The sequence below is a fragment of the Amblyraja radiata genome, chromosome 9 (assembly GCF_010909765.2).
Source record: "Amblyraja radiata isolate CabotCenter1 chromosome 9, sAmbRad1.1.pri, whole genome shotgun sequence".
In the NCBI taxonomy this organism is placed as follows: Eukaryota; Metazoa; Chordata; class Chondrichthyes; order Rajiformes; family Rajidae; genus Amblyraja; species Amblyraja radiata.
In genome coordinates, this window is record NC_045964.1 from 32,100,413 (window position 1) to 32,121,797 (window position 21,385).

At 43.8% G+C, this 21,385-nt stretch overlaps 1 protein-coding gene across 6 annotated transcripts in view; it reads right to left on the bottom strand.

Moving 5' to 3' along the window:
* hectd1 (HECT domain E3 ubiquitin protein ligase 1) overlaps positions 1-21,385 on the bottom strand; it is an 85,189-nt gene that overhangs the window by 52,972 nt on the left and 10,832 nt on the right. For 5 of the 6 annotated variants that reach the window (XM_033027009.1, XM_033027003.1, XM_033027007.1 and 2 more), the window contains exons 3-8: positions 6,472-6,706; positions 5,294-5,521; positions 4,483-4,767; positions 3,248-3,518; positions 3,080-3,156; positions 2,752-2,850 (exon numbers count right to left, since the gene is read on the bottom strand). In XM_033027009.1, the coding sequence (XP_032882900.1) occupies positions 2,752-2,850; positions 3,080-3,156; positions 3,248-3,518; positions 4,483-4,767; positions 5,294-5,521; positions 6,472-6,706 (1,195 nt within the window). The remainder of the gene's footprint in view (positions 1-2,751; positions 2,851-3,079; positions 3,157-3,247; positions 3,519-4,482; positions 4,768-5,293; positions 5,522-6,471; positions 6,707-21,385) is intronic. The other variant, XM_033027005.1, reaches the window with a different exon arrangement.

The window sequence follows — 21,385 nt, forward strand, 5'->3', positions numbered from 1 at the left end:
TGATCGTCATTCTCAGCAAGGGAACAAATAAATGTCAGGTACCTCTGATTAACCTTCCATTTTTAATAACAGATTTTTTTTGAAAAGGTTGTCAACAAATTGGTCCACAGTTCCTCAAATTATTTGAGCCCTTCATCAGAGTCATGCTACGAAATGGGCACAACAATCAGTCAAATCTCAATTAAATCTCGAAATATAAATGAATACGATGAGGCAATCTTCAATAATTGCCACATATAACTTCAGTTTTTTTTCTCCCAACTGCCCCCAATTTCTTTTGCTGGGAATCATATGTCTTGGAAGCCAGCAATGTTTAAGAAGCTCATCTAAGCTATTGCCCTGCTTGTGTGCAATTGTTAGTGTGATGTTGCAGCCATTTAATTGAACTCAACCATTGCACACACAAATATAACTCCAACGAGACACTACAAACAGCAATCAAGACAAGCTATGTTTAATTTTGACCATAAGCCAAGCCCTTCTTTGCTCAACTATTATCCTTCATAAGAACATACAGTGCCCTCCATAATGTTTGGGACAAAGACCCATCATTTATTTATTTGTCTCTATACTCAATTTTGGTCCCATAATTGGAGGAAGGACATTCTTGCTATTGAGGGAGTGCAGCATAGGTTTACAAGGTTAATTCCCAGGATGGCGGGACTGTCATACGCTGAGAGAATGGAGCGGCTGGGCTTGTATACTCTGGAGTTTAGAAGGATGAGAGGGCATCTAATTGAAACATATAAGATTATTAAGGGTTTGGACACGCTAGAGGCAGGAAACATGTTCCCGATGTTGGGGGAGTCCAGAACCAGGGGCCACAGTTTAACAATAAGGGGTACGCCATTTAGAACGGAGACTAGGAAACACTTTTTCTCACAGAGAGTTGTGAGTGTGGAATTCTCTGCCTCAAGGGCCGTGGAGGCCAGTTCTCTGGATACTTTCAAGAGAGAGCTAGATAGGGCTCTTAAAGATGGCGGAGTCAGGGGATATGGGGGGAAGGCAGGAACGGGCTACTGCTTGGGGATGATCAGCCATGATAACATTGAATGGTGGTGCTGGCTCGAAGGGCCGAATGGCCTACTCCTGCACCTATTGTCTATTGTCTACTCCACAATTTGAGATTGGTAATAGAAAAAAAATCACATGTCATTAAAGTGCATTGTCATATTTTAATAAAGGCCATTTTTGGTTTCACCATGTAGAAATTACAGCAGTGTTTATACATAGTCCCCCCATTTCAGAGCACCATAATGAATGGGACACAGCAATGTCATGTAAATTAAAGTAGTCATGTTAAGTATTTTGTTGCAAATCCTTTGCATGCAATGACTGCTTGAATGTCTGTGATTCATAGACATCACCAGTTGCTCTGCCAGGCCTGTATTACAGCCATCTTTAGCTTATGCTTGTTTTGGGGGCTAGTCCCCTTCCGTTTTCTCTTCAGCATATAAAAGGCATGCTCAATTGGGTTCAGATCGGGTGATTGACTTGACAAGACATCATTTTTTTGGTTTGAAAAACTCCTTTGGTGCTATGTTTGGGATCATTGTCTTGCTGTAGAATGAACTGCCGGCCAATGAGTTTTGAGGCATTTGTTTGAACTTGAGCAGATAGGATGTGTCTATACACTTCAGAATTCATTATGCTACTATCATCAGCAGTTGTGTCATCAATGAAGATAAGCGAGCCAGTACATTCGGAAGCCATACACGCCCAGGCCATAACACCCCCACCATCGTGTTTCACAGATAACATGGTATGCTTTGGATCTTGGGCAGTTCCTTCTCTCCTCCATACTTTGCTCTTGCCATCACCCTGATACAAGTTAATCTTCGTCTCATCTGTCCACAAAACCCTTTTCCAGAACTGTGGTTGCTCTTTTAAGTACTTCTTGGCAAACTGTAACCTGGCCATCTATTTTTGCAGCTCACCAGTGGTTTCCATCTTGCAGTGTAGCCTCTGTATATCTGTTCTGCGGACAGTGGTCATTGACAAATCCACACCTGACTTCTGAAGTGTTTTTGATCTGTCAGATAGGTGTTTGGGAATCTTTCTTTATTATTGAGAGAATTCTTCTGTCATCAGTGGTGGAGGTCTTCCTTGGCTGGCCTTTGCGATTGGTAAGCTCTTTCTTCTTAATGATGTTCCAAACAGTTGATTTTGGAAAGCCTAAGGTTTGGCTGGTGTCTCTAACAGTTTTATTCATGTTTCTCAGTCTCATAAGGCTTCTTTGACTTTCATTGGCACAACTTTGGTCCGCATGTTGATAAACAACAATAAAAGTATCCAGAGGTGACGGAAAGACTGGAGGAACGACTAGGTGCTGAGAACTCTTATACCTGCATTAAAGAGGCATTTAAACACACCTGAGCAATTACAAAGACCTGTGAACCCATGTGTCCCAAACATTATGGTGCCCTGAAATGGTGGGACTATGTAAAAAGACAGATGTAATTTTTACATGGTGAATCCAAAATGTATAAAATGGCCTTTATTAAAATCTGACAATGTGCACTTTAACCACATGTGATTTTTTTTTCTATTACAAATCTCAAGTTGTGGAGTACAGAGGCAAATAAATAAATGATGGGTCTTTGTCCCAAATATTATGGAGGGCACTGTGTGAACCAACAAATCAATAAATATATCCAGATTGGCTGCAATAACTTTGTATCACATTGCCCGTTACCTAGTAATTAAACTCTTTTCCGCAATAGTTAATTCAAAGAGAAGAATCGATCAAACCTTTGCAACTTGTGGTCTTCCAAAACAAGCTGCATAATGCAACGATGAGGATCTCTGACCTCTGTTGACATCAGCACCCCTCTCACATAGAAATTCCACCTGAAAAGATCGTTTGATGAGATATTTCTGTTTTAAGTAACCATTAAATTTTCCAATCTATACTCGGTGCAAATTTTAATTTTTTTGTTCTTAACATTACTAATTTGACACCTGACTGAAAAGAATGGCAGGTGGCTTCTACTCTACTGGAGATTATTATTTTACGGCTCGCATCAATATTTAAGCTTGAACAATGGACCAGCTCAAAAAAGTGGAAGGATTTGCTTACCATTTCCTGAGTTCCAAAAGCTGAAGCCCAATTCAAAAGGGTTTGGCCCACATCATCCATGAAGTTCACTTCAAAAGCTAATGCAACAAAATTTTAAAAAATCAGACTGAGGGAAGACACAGTTTAAGAAAATAGATGTAGTTTTTCCACATGCAGACATTAACCTACCTCCAGTATCAATGGCATCAATCAGTGCGTCGGTGTCTTTACTACGAATGCAATCAATAAGCTGACGATGAGAACGCTCTCCAGAACTGTCCAGCCTCCTAAGGCCAGGGATCCTGCCCGTGGAGCCAGCACTAGACTTTGGTAAAGCTTTACGTCCTTCAAAAAGTAATACCAGAAGTAGATCCACCAGCCGCATAGTGTCAAGCACACACCTTTCATCACCCTGCAGTGCACTTTCTATCGAGTCAGGTAGTGCGGATCTTAATAAATCCTAAGGGGAAAACATCTATTAACAATACAATGATGAAATCAAACAACAAATGTTAGAACGGGACAAAAAGCATGATAACCTCATTATCTATGGATTTCTGTAGTCAATGAATAGAGCCAACTGCTTTAATTTGAACTACAAAAAACAAAATTGTACAAAACTAGAGTACTTTAATGAGTTTGCTTGCAGATATCCAATTCACTGAATTGGATATCTAAAAAACTAGTCAAAGATTTTTCTAGTTCTCATTTTAGTAAATTTATAACAAAGTGACCCAAAGTTGAATATGAATTGTGCTATCAGGAGAGTATAGAGATAATGCATAGTTTAAATACAAATATAAAGGCCAAAATATTTAAAATTATAACATATGAAAATCTTCACAGGAATTAAGTATTGACATCGGGGGTCGGCAACCTAAGGCCCCCGGGCCGAATGCGGCCCGCAACCCAAAATCATCCGAGCACGGCCGAGCTCTGGCTGTACCGCATCCTGCGCAAAGCCGCCGGCAGGGCCGCGCACCTTCTGTGAACACGTTTAAGAAAGAGCTGCAGATGCTGGAAAAATCTAAGGCAGACAAAAATGCTGGAGAAACTCAGCAGGTGAGACATTCAAGGATTGCATGAAGCTGCCTCACACGCTGAGTTTCTCCAGCATTTTTGTCTACCTTCTGTGAACGCATGATTTGATGCGTGATTTGATGCATCCGGGGCGGGAACCATGTGTACACGTGATAGATGTGGCCCACCATCCGCTCACAGACATGCGTCTCAGCCCCTATGCCGAACAAGGTTGCCAATCCCTGGTTTACATTTTTCATATCTACTATCTATAACATTCTTCAATTAAAATAATAATTGTTTTCCCCAAAAAAGTCATATTCAAATCTTGAACCACCCTTTGTTTTTCCTTTGCTACTGTAGAATCATGCCCAAGTAGGGAGTTAAAAGAGTTGAATCCTTACATGTGTCACAACAGGTGAGCCTCTGCAAAGTGTGGAAAGTAGACTAACAATTGTTGAGACTTGGTTACTAAGTTTAGAATCAGCTGCATTGGGAGTTGCTCCTGTGGACGTACGGCCAGGTTTGCAAGCAGATGAAGACCCTCCTGCCACCAAACCACCCGCTGCTGCCATACGAGAAAGCAGTTCTTCAGTCAATCCATGTTTTGCCAAAGGAGCAGGATCAACTCCACGACGGGTGAATCTATCCGCTAATGAAGCAAAACAACGCAGAGCTCCATCCGATACCTGAAATAAGAAAAGACGCATCCAATATCTGAATTAAATCTATGCCGTGCAGAAGTGAAAATAGTTTATCTCATGCGAGGTGCAGTGAAAAGCTATTTTGTTGCGTGCTATCTAGTCAGCGGAAAGATTATAGATGATTACAATTAACCACAGTGTACAGATATAGCTTAAACGGAATAACGTTTAGTGCAAGATAAAGTGCAATAAAGTCTGTTAAAGATAGCAATCAAAAGATAATTCAGTTTTCTTTTGCTGTTGAACATTTGAAACAACTATTGTTGAAGTGAACTGAAGGCTAAATTAATGTAATGTTAGTTTAAAAATGACCCTCCTTCCTCCCAATAATAAAATTTAAATATATTAATTTCAGGCCAACTCATATCTTTGGAAGATGTGAAAAGAACTTTGACATCGCAAAAGCATATTTGCAAAGGAAAATAAGGTAATAACTTAAGTTGTTAAAATAATTCCAGATAAGAAAATATTATCAACTAGCCACTTGCGGTTGGTTCCTAGTTGTACTTACTTGTGGATCTTCGTGTTTCAATAAACTGGACAAGGACTCCACACATGTTTCAAGAGATGAATCCTGAGGCTCCATTTTCCCACAAAGTCTGGAAACTACAGCCATTGCAGAATGTAATGTGTCTTTATGCACAAGGTGACCACTATCTCGTATAAAGGTTAACACACAATTCAAGCCTCCTGCTTCAAATACTGCTCCTGATTCTCGAGTACAGATAAGTTCAAGTACCTGTAAAATTAGATCATATTCATTGTCATTTAACAGTTTTCTGAGATTAATGACAAACATAGAATAGAATAGAATAGAATAGCCTTTTATTGTCATCCAGACCGAAGTCTGAACGAAATTTAGAATGTAAACTCAGAGGGCCAAAGGGCCTGTTTTCAAAGGGTACCTCTACCTAAACAGCGCAGGGAAAAGAAAAATTGTTTACAATATTGCAAACTCATTGGTTTTCCACAGTTTCTTCCCACATTCCAAAGGTGCGCATGTTCGAAGGTTAAGTAGCTTCTGTACAAAGTGTCCATGTGTAGGATAGCACTAATGTATGGGCGATCGCTGGTCAGCAGGGACTCAGAGGGCCAAAGGGCCTGTTTTCAAAGGGTACCTCTACCTAAACTATATTCTGAACTAGTTCTATCCCAAATTGTGATTTGCAAATAGCACCAAGGTAGATAAGTCCTTAGGGTCTGGTAGATCTATTCCATGTTATTGAGTGAGGCCAGGGACGAGCTAGCTGGGGCCTTGACAAAGATCTTTGTATCCTTTCTAGCCACAGGCGAGGTCCCGAGAGACTGGCGCGTAGTCAATATTGTTCCTTTAAGACGGGAAATAGATATAATCCAGGAAATTATAGGGTGGCAAACCTCACATCAGTGATAGGGAAGCTGTGGGAGATTTACACACATTTGAAAGAGAATGAGTTAATTAGGGACAGTCTGCATGGCATTGTCCAGGGTATGTCATGCCTTACGAAGAAGGGTCCCAACCCAAAATGTCACCTATCCATTTTCTCCAGTGGTGCTGCCTGACCCGCTGAGTTACTCCAGCATTTTTGTGTTTATCTTCAGATCTAAAGCTATACCACATTTCACAAAATCAGTTCCTTATAAATAATAGCAAAGACAAAACAGTCTTTATTAAAATATTAGATTAATTGCAGAAAAGATGGTCATTACCTTAACACACTGTTCAGCAAGATCTCTACTAGTCCTATTATTGAGCTCAACTACAACCAAACGATTACAAAGTGCTTTGATTGCTCCATCCACTCCAACTATCCTTCGTGTACATTCAGCAGACACATCCAAGTAGTATGTGATGGCACGGGCCGTCACTTCCAATACATTATCGGGCGCACTTTCATCCAGAAAAATTTTGCATAGAGCTGGAAGAAAAGTACGAGGAGGGCACCTACAAAGGGCAAACAAAATATACAATTAAAAGTACGGTATTTATAGAAACGTATTGCATAAATATAACCACTTTATATTTTATTAATTATATTTATTATTATATTTATACTGATTATATTATATATGTATTTAATGGGCAAAATTCATTTGTCAATAAGATAATATACATAAGAAAATATCACATTAGTTTATGTTAAGGAACAATCACATTTTTTGCACTTTGAGTGAAAATTAACAGAAGGCTGATGGTACGCTGCACACACCACTCTACAAAGCAAGACTTTACAATGCATCTTTTTAAAGATTAACATATTAAAAATTATTCATTTCATCAACAACATAGATTCATACAGATTCATGGGCGAATTTCAAGGTCGAGACCCTTCTTTCGTCTGAGAGTCAGGGGAGTGGAAGACTAGAGATATGGACAGGCAAGGTGTGAAAATGACAGATCAAAGCAGACGTTGATCAAGGAAACGTAGAATGGTTCATTGTTAGCTGAGGGGAAGGTGACAATAAGGCAGACAATCAGTAAAATTAATCAGGAGGACAGTAAAATTAGTTGGAGAACTAGTGTGGGGGAATGACAGAGAGGGAAAGCAAAGGGTTACTTGAAGTTAGAGAAATCAATATTCATACCGATGGGTTGTAACCTGCCCAAACAAAATACGAGGTGCTGTTCCTCCAAGTTGTGAAATAGATAGATTTGCACAAAGATTTAGGTGGGCTAATTAATCAGTTTGCAGACAATACAATATTTCAAGTCAAGAGTGCTTGATTGTCAAATGTCCCATATAGAACAATGAGATTCTTACATGCAGCAGCACAACTGAATGTATAATAAACAAGAGAAAAAAGGTCACACACACACACACACACACACACACACACACACACACACACACACACTTATAGATCATGGGGTAAGCCATGTAGAACGGAGATTAGGAGACACGTTTTCACACAGTGTCTGTGGAATTCTCTGCCTCGGAGGGCAGTGGAGACAGGTTCTCTGGATATTTTCAAGAGAGAGCTAGATAGGGCTCCTAAAGATAGAGGAGTCAGGGGATATGGGGAGAAGGCAGGAACGGGGTACCGATTGGGGATGATCAGTCATGATCACATTGAATGGCAGTGCTGGCTCAAAGGGCCTACTCCTGCGCCTATTGTCTATTTTATATATATATAATATATATATATATTAGGCCAAATGCAGACCTGTTGGGTCTGCTCCCCCAAAGCACCCGTTCCCTACCCCCACGTAGCCCCCACGGGAGGCATGATCCTCCAACTCAAGCCGTTACTGAACGTAAGATTCCAGCACTCCCCTTGCCTACCTCAGCAGTGATCTTTAAAAAAAATGTCAATTGCAATTGCCCTGCGTGTAGCAATTACAATTCACTCTTCCCCCTCTAGTCGAGCTATCGTGACATCATCGTTTGAAGCTGGTTAGTTTGAAAATCAAAGAAGTCATAATTTGAAGCTGGTGGTTTTAATTTCAAAGTCTTTTTCACTTTTTTAGACTTTAATCAGTAATAAGTTGAGAAATAAAGCATGAAATGTTCAGATAAGGTGTCCTGGCCTCAACGGGAAAAAATGTCAACCGGAATATATAAAATGTTATCGTTACCGCGTAGTTTTTTCGCAAAGATGTAAAGACAACCACATATACACACACGCGCGCACACAAAACAAAACTCCAATAATAGTGCAATAATAGTCTATGTAGTTCAGAGCTTATTTGAGGTTGTAGTGTTTAATAGCTGAATGGCTACAGGGAAGAAGCTGTTCCTGGACCCGGACGTTAATTTTCAGGCTCCTGTACCTTCTTCTTGATGGCAGGGGTGAAATGAGTGTGTCCAGGATGATGTAGGTCTAAAATTATGCTGGCTGCCTTTTAGAGGCAGCGATTCCGGTAAATCCCTTCAATGGTGTGGAGGTCAGAGCCAGTGATGAACTGGGCAGTGTTCACAATGATTTGCAATCTTCTTCGCTCCTGGACATTCAAGTTGCCGAACCAGGCTGTGATGCATTCAGTCAATATGCTCTCTAATGTACACCTGCAGTTCAAGAGAATCCTCTCTGATATACCAAATCTCCGTAATCTTCTCAGGAAGTCTGATGTGCCTTCTTTATAATTGCGTCAGTGTGCTGGGTCCAGGAAAGATCTTCGGAAATATGCACGCCCAGGAATTAGAAGTTTTTGACTCTTGATATAAAGATTGTGGGTCCTCTTCCTTACTCTTCCAAAGTCCACAATCAGTTCATTAGTCTAAGTGATATTGAGCCAGATTGTTGAGCTGGCACCATTTGGTCAATCGATCAATCTCACTTGTAGATGGAGTTCACACCAACTTTGGTTCGCACTGTGTCCAGCTATACAGTCATGAGCAGAGCGAGTAGAGCAGGGAGCTGAGCACACAGCCTTGAGGTGCTCCTGTACTACTTGCTATTGAGTAAGAAGTGTGTCTGCCAATTCGAACAGACTGTGGTCTGTTGATGAGGAAGTCGACGATCCAATTGCAGAGAGATGTGCAGAGACCCAGTTCTGTGAGCTTGGTAACCAGCTTTTTTTGTATCAAAAACTATTTATTTAATTACTATCACGATACAAAACAAAACCGCGGTGACACACCCACCACCATATTACAAAATCACCAAATTATTCAGACACTAAATTTCCAAACAATTATGTTACAATCCTTACAAATATACTAAATAACTATTAAACAACTATGTCCCTCTCTAACACTACCCGGGCGCAGATGTAACCCCGGTAAAGGGGCAAGCATCTGACTCGGGCAAAGCCCTCTTCCGCCTGGTGCCGTGACTCAATAGACAATAGGTGCAGGAGTAGGCCATTCGGCCCTTCGAGCCAGCACCGCCATTCACTGTGTTCATGGCTGATCATCCACAACCACTATCCCGTTCCTGCCTTCTCCCCATATCCGTTGACTTTGCTATCTTTACGAACTCTATCTAACTCTCTCTTGAAAGCATCCAGAGAATTGGCCTCCACTGCCTTCTGAAGCAGAGAATTCCACAGATTCACAACTCTCTGGGTGAAAAAGTTTTTCCGCATCTCCGTTCTAAATGGCCTACCCCTTATTCTTAAACTGTGGCCCCTGGTTCTGGACTCCCCCAACACCGGGAACACGTTTCCTGCCTCTAGCGTGTCCAATCCCTTAATTATCTTATATGTTTCAATTAGATTCCCTCTCATCCTTCTAAATTCCAGTGTATACAAACCCAGTCGCTCCATTCTATCAACATATGACAGTCCCGCTATCCCGGAAATTAACCTTTTGAACCTACGCTGCACTCCCTCAATAGCAAGAATGTCCTTCCTCAAATTTGGAGACCAAACTGCACACAATACTCCAAGTGTGGTCTCACTAGGGTCCAACTACAGTAGGATCTCCTTGCTCCTAAACTCAACTCCTCTTGCTATGAAGGCCAACATGCCTTTAGTTTTCTTCGCTGCCTGCTGTGCCCGCATGCTTACTTTCAGTGACTGATGAACAAGGACCCCCAGATCTCATTGCACTTACTCTTTTCCCAACTTGACACCATTCAGATAACAATCTGCCTTCATGTTTTTGCCGCTAAGTGGATAACCTCACATTTATCCACATTAAACTGCATCTGCCATGCATCTGCCCACTCACCCAACCTGTACAAGTCACCCTTCATCCTCATGGCATTCTCTTCACAGTTCACACTGACACCCAGCTTTGTGTCATCTGCAAATTTGCTAATGTTACTTTTAATCCCTTCATCTAAATCATTAATGTATATTGTAAATAGCACCGAGCCTTGCGGTACCCCACTAGTCACTGCCTGTCATTCTGAAAGGGACCCGTCAATCCCTACTCTTTGTTACCTGTCTGCCAAGCAATTTTCTATCCATGTCAGTACCTATTCCCAATACCATGTGCTCTAATTTTGAGCACTAATCTCCTATGTGGGACCTTATCGAAGGCTTTCTGAAAGTCCAGGTACACTACATCCACTGGCTCTCCCTTGTCCATTTTCCTAGTTACATCCCCCTAGTTACATCCCCCAAAAATTCCAGAAGATTAGTCAAGCAAGATTTGGGCCGATGTTGGCTCCTTGGGTGGCCGTGACGAACTCGCGGATTTCCTCCGAATGAGTGGAGTGGCGTCGGGGGGGGACGGGGACGAGAACATCCATTGACTCATTGTCCGAGGAGTCCCCTTCCACCCTCTCACTGCAGATGGAGTCACCATCCCCATCCCTGGACACACCCTTAGTGCTCGATACTCCCGCCCCACTCTGTGCAGTGTTTGCCTCTGCCCCACCCGCTGGTCTCTCCTCCACCTCAGTCTCACCCCTGGGGCTAGTGGCAGAGGGGTCTTCCCCAGATGTCTCCGGGGAGTCAAGACCACCGACGGTAGGGGCGTCTATCCCTCCACCAGTTGGGCCCAGAGTGGTCTCTGGTGCACCAGACTCAGGGAGCCAGGTCCTGAGGGAGAGAAGGGTTGGTTTCCCCACCTACAGTCTCTACCTCCAGAGGCGTGCTCTGCGCCCCGTCCTGGGTGGGTTGCTCCTGGGCTTCCTCGGGTGCCTAATGCGGAACCCCCTCCCTAACAGGAAGCTCCCCCTGCTCCATATCACCCGAGTGGTCTCTATCGCCACCCTCCCCAGAAACCCCTCCAGAACATATGACCGGGGCCCGAACCAAAGGGCAGGAGTCTTCCCCACCACAGTACTCCTCTCTCCCATGGAGCATTCCTGTTCGTCCCCCTTCCGCTCCTCCCTAGAGAGATTCCTCCTTTTTTTCAAGGGGGAGGAACTCAGACGCTGGGGTCGCATGAGCAACCTTTGTCTGCGGCCCCCCACGCCTCGTGCACGATCCCCTCTGCCCTCGGTTGGAATATGGGGCTTGCGAACTCCCTAACGGGAGGTGACAGGTTGGGTGGAACGTTCTTGTCTCCGGAGGTTTTGTTCCACAGGTGTTTCATCTTCTTTGCAGCCTTGCCGCTCTTCTTTTGACCCTCCTCACCCCCACCCCCACTCTGCGCAACCCCAGGGTTCCCTGACTCAACTACAGGGGTTAGTGGCACCGGAGGCGGAGGCCTCTGCCCGGGATTTGGGCCAATTCCTCCGAATATGCCCCACTTCTTTACAGGCATGCCACCTTGGACACTCCGATGTCCAGAAGACGGTAAAATCACGCCCATCCTGCTGGACACAGAAGTTCCCGTCAACTACCTCTTCCAGCAACATCGTCAGCTGGTGCCGGAGAGAAAGAACGTGCCGCAGCTCCTTCCTGCCGAACCCCTGGGATATCAGGGTGATGTCCGTGAGTACCTTCCCCAGAGTGTGAAGGTAGGGAAGGAATGTCTCATTTGTGATGCAGCTGAAGTTCCTGTTGGCCTTGTTGATGGCGTTGTCAAGGTCATACCTGGACTTCTTATACACCTCTGCGAGTATTTCGTGGAGTTGTCGATAGTAAGGAAGATGGTCAAAGAATTGAACAAGCATTAGACCGGTTGGAAATATGGACATGGAAATGGCAGATGGAACTTAATCCAAATGTGAAATTTTTGACTTTGTTTAGGGGAGGAGTATGCTGTGAATGGCAGGAACCCCAGGAGCACTGATGTCCAGAGGGCTTTCCAGCACAAAGTCTAGCTCTTTGAATGTAACAACATAAATAGATAGTATGGTACAAGAGGCATACAGCATGATTGCCCTTCAGTCTTTGTTAAATTAGAGAGGCTTGCGATACAAGCCACTATAAATGGCTTTGTGCTATTTCAGTATCCAATCATTTGAGCACCTGACAAACTCAAATTGCCCAAGGTCCAATTCCTTACCTGCGTGCGGGGGTGTTTAGGAAAGGAGAAAGACATCAAATGCCACAAGTTGAAATGTTAACCAACACCCTCACAGAATCCCCATCAAGACTTGGGTTGAAAAGTGAAATAAATGCAAGGAATCTTATATTCCTGGATTACAATTTAAATTTTAACTGCTGGACTATACTTTGAAGCGCTTGCAATACCCAACGTTCTTTCAATATTCTCTTTTTGGGGGTGCTATAGAAATATTTGATTCTAACTCAGTTTATATGTCACTTTTTAATAGTGGTTGAGACTTTAAGAAGGGTGACCTTTAAGCCATAAAATCTAATTAGCTAGACCATAAGACATAGATGAGCCGAATAAAGCCATTCAGCTCATCGAGTTTGCTCCGCCATTTCATCATGGCTGATCTATTTTCCCCCTTAGCCCCATTGTCCTGCCTTCTCCCCGTAATCTTTGACACCCTTCCTAATCAAGAACCTATCAATCTCCACTTTAAAACCAAATAAATAACATGCCTTATCAGTAGATAGCTTAAACCTCATTTCTCTCATATACAAAAAGCAAAACTGACAACTTCTTGCAACTGTTCATTTTTATGTAAGCTAGTTTTGCACACAGTGGCTGAAAGGAAACCTAGGTACTGAACTTAATCTAATGCATTATTTCTAATACTATAAAAAATAAACAATTGGCAAAACTTCCAAGATCAGTATGGTTACCACAGAAATACTGGTCTTATTTAAACATATACATCATTGTATCGTGAAAAAATTGAGAGTATTTTTATAGTACACCCAAAACTGTTTGTGATATCAATACACCAGCAGTCAAAGGAAATCAGCTTTTTATTGCGTACATAATAGAGGAACCACCCTTCCCTTTGTGTCCAAATACTGCAGGCATAAATACTTGACATTGCTGAATTATTTTTAGCTTACGTGTCAAGTATAATTGAGAATTTCGGAAGGACATTATATCTCCAAACTCCTCTGTATACGACCCCTTTACACTCTTTGTAAATTGATTATCCTTCTAAAAATGTTTATTTGCTATTTCTCTAATGCCATTGCAATCATATGTATAAAATGCCACACCGTTTCTTCAATAGTTATGAGCAATAATATTCAACAACTGGGTCGCTGAATAGCATTTTCCTTCAAATGTGGATTACTACTGCATCTAATCAATCAAATCAAAAGTTTGGAATTAATAAGTACAATATCAGGATGAAAAATAAATCAACATGACGTGAAGACTGAACCACAGAGTGCCAATGCATAATAGCCAACACAGAAGGAAGTACTGGTAAAATCATGCGGGAATGCATCAGAATCATTTCACAACAACTTACAAATTGATTCCGACCACCTTGCTTCAACCAGGATAAGTGCAGATCATTACAGCAAAAAACTGTCACTAAAGCAAAAAAGCAGGGCAAATATCTATATGCATCAAAATAAAACTTAGAAAATTGGACATCCAATCTAAAATGCCAAATTAAATCACCATGAAGAGAATTTGGCAAAAGATGCATTCTTCAGACTTCAGAGATACAGCGTGAAAACAGGCCCTTCGGCCCATCGAGTCCGCGCTGACCAGCGATGACACTGTACATTAGCACTATCCTCCACACAAGGGACAAGTTACAATTTTACCACGCTAATTAACCTACACACCTGCATGTCTTTGGAGTGTGGGAGGAAACCGAAGCACCCAGATGAACACACATGGTCACAGGGAGAATATACAAACTCCGCACAGACAGAATCCGTAGTCAGGATCAAACGCAGGTTTCCGGCACTGTGAGGCAGCAATTCTACTGCTGCGCCACTATGCCGCCCTTAAGGCCACCTTGTTTCAACCAGGATAAATGCCAACCACCCAGTCAAAACAGTTTTAGATGCATTTACAAGAATACATTCATTGAATTAAAACTTAAAAAAAAGGAATTACAACTAAATCATCTCAGAAAAAAGAAATACTTCTGCTGGTAGACACAAAATGCTGGAGTAACTCAGCGGGATAGGCAGCATCTCTGGAGATAAGGAATGGGTGACGCTTCGGGTCGAGACCCTTCTTCAGACTGATGTCAGGGGAGTGGGCGGGACAAAGATAGAATGTAGTCGGAGACAGTAAGACTGGTGGGAGAACTGGGAAGGGGGAGGGGATAGAGAGGGAAAGCAAGGGCTATTTGAAGTTAGAGAAGTCAATGTTCATACTGCTGGGGTGTAAACTACCCAAGCAAAATACGAGGTGCTGTTCCTCCAATTTGCACTGGACCTCACTCTAACAATGGAGGAGGCCCAGGACAGGATTGTCAGATTGGGACTGGGAGCTGAAGTGCTGAGCAAGCGGGCGATCAGGTAGGTTAAGACGGACTGAGTGGAGGTGTTCAGCGAAACGATCACCGAGCCTGCGCTTGGTCTCGCCGATGTATAGAAGTTGACACCCGGAACAGCGGATACAGGAGATGAGATTTGAGGAGGTGCAAGTAAACCTCTGCCACACCTGGAAAGACTGTTTGGGTCCTTGGATGGAGTCGAGGGGGGAGGTAAAGGGACAGGTGTTGCATCTGATTCTGCTGCTTCTGAATACAATCAATGATTTTGGCTGATCAACTGGGAGGCACTACTCATTCACTACTCACAACCTGGTTAATCAGGATTGACCGCAGGATAATTGCTGGCCTACCCTAACTTAGGGAACCCATTTACTGACATTATCAGTTTCAGTATTCCTCCAAGTCAGTTCACCTTTTGCCATCTAAACAAATAATCATTCTTTAGGCAATTGAGCCACATGAAAAACCCCACATGACAGCAACATATTTGTAGGACTATTAATTATCCGATATATTTAACACATTCATGCAAAACTTTCAGGCACCTGTAAGGGTTATCAGTCCAATCTTAATTAAGCTTTTTTTATATTTTTTTTTATCACAAATGGTACTCATTTCTGTCTAATAAATTTCAGGGCATTTTAATGCACCATAACATTTCCCCATAATTTCCAATCTTGATATCAAGCCAATTTGTGCACTATGTCTTTGAGTGCTCCTGTATGATGACTCCCATGTACACAGTCAATTTGCATGATTTTTGTTTCCATGGTTGTTACTGGACAAACATAGTCATGTATTTAATTATTTGAATACGTCCATAATTATTTTGTATTGTGCAGCAAGTATCTGCACAGGCCATGGTTGTGCTAATGCAAATGCTATTAAACATTTTAATCCATCAAATTCACTACAACATTTTGATAACAGATCATTCTACAAACTTCACATGAACCAGAACCTATATTTGTCACCTGAAAAGTCAAGGAGATTTCTATCTGGATGCAACAAAGAAGAATAGATGTATTGGTATTTTCACACTAGTATGTTCTACTCTATTTATATGACAATGAATCCCATTATTTATGATTCATGCACATTTTAATTGAATAATTCTTTACTTACTTGCATTTTAATAAAAACTAGGCATCGTATATTAATAAACTTTAAACACGCTAACATAAATGAGGAAACAGAACAAACAGCATTAGTGATAATTTTTCAAAACTCTTTAGATTCTGGAGTAGTTCCTGAGGATTGGAGTGGTAGCTAATGTAACCCCACTTTTTAAAAAGGGGAGAGAGAAAACGGGGAATTACAGACCAGTTAGTCTAACATCGGTAGTGGGGAAACTGCTAGAATCAGTTATTAAAGATGGGATAGCAGCACATTTGGAAAGTGGTGAAATCATTGGACAAAGTCAGCATGGATTTATGAAAGGTAAATCATGTCTGACGAATCTTATAGAATTTTTCGAGGATGTAACTAGTAGAGTGGATAAGGGAGAACCAGTGGATGTGTTATAGGGGGCGCTGCTCTGGCAGCAGCCATGTCATGCAGCTCGTCAGTTTTTCAACTTTTTTTATTTTTTTAGTATGTTTTAAAGTCTGTATTTAATGTTTCTTTGTGTGCTTTGTGTGGGGGGTGGTGTGGGGGGGTAAGGGGGAAACCGCTTCGGTCGCCTCCTCCATGGAGAGGCGAGTTTTTCCAGGTCGCCTCCCCCGTGGCCTAACATCAAGGATCGACGCGGCCTTTCCCGGAGACGCGCCCGGGGCTTCAGCGGCGGGCGCAGCGTGGACTCTCGGCATGGAGCGGGTGAGCCCTCGCTGGAGGGGAGCGCTCCGTTTCGCTGACCCGGGGCAGCCAGCAGCCTGAAGCCGCGGTCTGCAGAGCTCCAGCTGGTGCGGCGTCTACAGCCCGGCATCCCTCGTGGGGGACCCGGGGGAAGAAGTAGCCATCACTGCCGGCCCGCGGCCGACTTCTACCGCGGGTCCGGCATGGACTTACCATCACCCCTGGAGGGGAGCTTCGACCGCCGGCCCTGCAGTCTACGGTGCTTCTGGCTGCGGCGGGGACTTTAAATCTTGACCGCCGGCCTGCGGCCTACAACAACTTAAAGCCGCGGTCTCCGGTGAGGAAGAGCCGATCCTGGACTGACTCTGGACTCTGGTCCTGACCACGGGGGGGAAATGGAGGAGGACTGGCCAAATTTTGTGCCTTCCACCACAGTGATGAATGCTGTGGTGGATGTTTGTGTTACAGTTTTATTGTGGTTGTGTGTTCTTTATTATTGTATCGCTGCAGACAACCCAAATTTCCACCAGCCTGGCTGTGTGGCAATAAATTATATCTATCTAATCTAATCTAATATCTGGACTTTCAGAAGGCTTTCGACAAGGTCCCACATAAGAGATTAGTATACAAACTTAAAGCACACGGTATTGGGGGTTCAATATTGATGTGGATAGAGAACTGGCTGGCAGACAGGAAGCAAAGAGTAGGAGTAAACGGGTCCTTTTCACAATGGCAGGCAGTGACTAGTGGGGTACCGCAAGGTTCAGTGCTGGGACCCCAGCTATTTACAATATATATTAATGATTTGGACAAGGGAATTGAATGCAACATCTCCAAGTTTGCGGATGACACGAAGCTGGGGGGCAGTGTTAGCTGTGAGGAGGATGCTAGGTGGCTGCAAGGTGACTTGGATAGGCTGGGTGAGTGGGCAAATGCATGGCAGATGCAGTATAATGTGGATAAATGTGAGGTTATCCACTTTGGCGGCAAAAACAGGAAAGTAGACTATTATCTGAATGGTGGCTGATTAGGAAAAGGGGAGATGCAACGAGACCTGGGTGTCATGGTACACCAGTCATTAAAAGTAGGCATGCAGGTGCAGCAGGCAGTGAAGAAAGCGAATGGTATGTTAGCATTCATAGCAAAAGGATTTGGGTATAGGAGCAGGGAGGTTCTACTGCAGTTGTACAGGGTCTTGGTGAGACCACACCTGGAGTATTGCGTACAGTTTTGGTCTCCTAATCTGAGGAAAGACATTCTTGCCATAGAGGGAGTACAGAGAAGGTTCACCAGACTGATTCCTGGGATGTCAGGACTTTCATATGAAGAAAGACTGGATAGACTCGGCTTGTACTCGCTAGAATTTAGAAGATTGAGGGGGGATCTTATAGAAACTTACAAAATTCTTAAGAGGTTGGACAGGCTAGATGCAGGAAGATTGTTCCCAATGTTGGGGAAGTCCAGAACAAGGGGTCACAGTTTAAGGATAAGGGAGAAATCTTTTAGGACCGAGATGAGGAAAACATTTTTAACACAGAGAGTGGTGAATCTCTGGAATTCTCTGCCACAGAAGGTAGTTGAGGCCAGTTCATTGGCTATATTTAAGAGGGAGTTAGATGTGGCCCTTGTGGCTAAAGGGATCAGGGGGTATGGAGAGAAGGCAGGTACAGGATACTGAGTTGGATGATCAGCCATGATTATATTGAATGGCGGTGCAGGCTCGAAGGGCCGAATGGCCTACTCCTGCACCTATTTTCTATGTTTCTAAAACAAATAAAAAATAGCAGGCACTTAATGCAAAATGTGTTCTTCCTTTGGTGCCCACAGGATTCTATTAACATGGATTTTCCAGTTCCTCAAACAGTATACATTTGAATCTACCAATTCTTGAAATTAAAATTAAAATGTAATGTCTGAATAATATTAGTGAACATCACAAACATGCTTTTTTCTGATAGAACTGTCACGAAATTAAAATAGGAAGTTGGAAACTGAAATGTGGGGTGGCAGAAGATCGAGTTTGTAGCTGATCGGAAGAGCATGGTGTGGAAACAAACAGTGTGCTAAACAATTTATTTATTCTTTCTATAATATATATATATATATACTAGACCAAGTGCAGGCCCGTTGGGTCTGTTCCTTCAACGCCCGGTTGCGGTGGGGTGGGGTGGGCGGCATGCGGCGTCACATGCACTAACCACCCCCACACACATGCTAACTACCCCCCCCCTTGATATTATATTAATATTATTAAGAGAGGGGGGGGGGGGTAGAGAGTGAGGGCAGAGAGAGAGTGGGGAGAGAGAGAATGGGGGGAGACAGAGAGAGAGGGGCAGAGACAGAAGGGCAAGACAGAGGAAGAGGGGGGTGGAGGGGAGGGTGGGGAGAGAGAGAGATGGGAGGAGAGAGGGGTGGAGGGAGCTGAGAGGGGGGGTTAGGGGAGGGGTGGGGGGTTTAGGGAGATGGGAGGAGAGAGGGGTGGAGGGAGAGAGAGGGGGAGAGAGGGGGAGATAGGTCCATGCCCTTATTAAATGAAGCACATTAAGCTTCTTCCTTTTTTGTTGTTGCTAAAATGACCAATTTCACATTCTCCCACATTATACTTGATTTGCTAAGTCTCTGTCCATTCATTTAAAGTACCTGTATCACTTTGTAGTCTCATGCCCTCCACAATCACTATACTACATTATCAATGAGAAAACAAATTCAATTTATAAAAGCCTTTCAGATCCTTTTCAGATCATCCCAAAGTACTTCACCACCAATGAATTTTTTAAAATGTAACTGCTAAAACAACAGCAAATGCTGACAGAGCAAACTCCACAATGAGCAATATGGTAATGGCCAGACAATCTCTTTTAGAAATGTGGAGCCAGGGAAAAATGCGAAGAAATTACAATAATTCAACTGCTCTACAGAACTATACCATGCAATTTTTTATATTTATCCAAGAAAGTAAACAGGGTGCCAAAGTTCAATATCTTTTGCAAAGTCTGCACTTCCAATAGTACTTGACACACTATGAACTGCAGTAAAGTCTTGACCCGATTCAAATCATGGGAAGGGAACTCAGAGGGAACTCTCTGACTCAGAATCAAGAGTGGTGTTGAGCTAAGTCAGAGATCTTTCCACTAAACAGTACAATATTGTGAGAGGCTGGTGAATCTGTGGAATTCACTGCAAGAGACGGCTGTGGAGGCCAAGTCATTGGGTATTTTTGAGGCGGAGATTGACAGATTCCTGATTAGTAAGGGTGTCAAGGATTATGGGGAGAAGGCAAAAGAATGGGGTTGAGAGGGAAAGATAGATCGGATTGACTGGCAGAGTAGAATCGATGGGCCGACTGGCCAAATTCTGCTCCTGTGGCTTATCAGCATATGATTGTGAACAATACAAAATCCTTCCAATGTCCAAAACAAGACCTGTTCTCAAGCAAAGGTCAGTCAGTATGACATTGGGTTATTTTCACAATCATATGTCGCAGGTGCTGCGACTGACGAGTCAACATGGGTCGGAAGGCAATTCAGACCTACGGGCAGATCCATTCCTGCCCCAGCAGGAAGTTGCTCAGTCAACAAGACCTGCCAACTTACACAATTGATGAACTAGGTCAAGCTTTTTTATAATTAGAAATTAGTTACCTTGCCCACTCGTAGCAACATACATAAAATAAGATTTCGAATGAAATACAAGCTGTGGAAAGAAAAATTAGACAGTAACCTATTAGATAAGTAGCCTGAAAACTAATGTCCAGATTCAAGGACATCTGCTTCCCAACAGCCATCAGGCTTATTAAACACTACAACCTCCAAATAAACTCTGAACAGTGTTTCCAATTTGAAGGAAATTACCCGAAATTCGGAAAATTATGATTGTCTTTGGGTAATTTTAGGGAAATTAAATAATTTCGGGAAATCTGGCCCGCGGGATGATTTGGGGGGAAATATATATTTGCGACCATCCGCGCCTGCGCAGTTGGGGAGGCCGGTGACGCGGTAGGGATGCAAAATGGCGCCGTCTCCCCGCGCGTGCGCAATGGGCCTGGGCGGGATCAGATCACCACCATTTTCACTACACACAATCATACATCGCCTCGACGCCTCGTTTGGGTGAGTGGAGCCGTAGAATATTGCGTTGGGGGAGGGGGAGTCTGTTTTTTAACAGGGGTATCTGCCCGCCCGGTCCATCACCTCTATCCGTGGCGTCGGAGCCTCGCCGCCGGTCAGCCTGGCGTCCAGGGAGCGGGTCCATCGGTAGAGGGGAGACCGTCCTCCCGTCGCCAGGCGGGAGTGGGAACGACCGACTCTGAACCTAGTCCTGGCAGCAGCCGTGACCAGACACCAGGCACCGCTCCGGCCGGGCCCTCGCCTCTCCCCCCCGCCACGGGCCCTCCAACGCTGCGAGGGAGGGAGGTGAGAGGAGGGGAAGGGGGGTGGGAGAGAGAGAGGGGGGAAGGGGGTGGGAGATAAAGAGGGGGAGGGGAGAGAGAGGGGGAGGGGAGAGAGGGGAAGAGAGAGGGGGACAGAGAGGGGGGAGAGAGAGGGGGAGGGGGGAGAGAGAGGGGGAGGGAGAGAGAGAGAGGGGAGGGGAGGTGGAGAGAGGGGCATAGGGGGGAGAGAGAGGGGGAGAGAGGGGAGAGAGGAGGGGGGAGAGTGGAGGGGAGGGGAGAGAGAGGGGGAGGGCAGGGGAGAGAGAGGGGGAGGGGAGG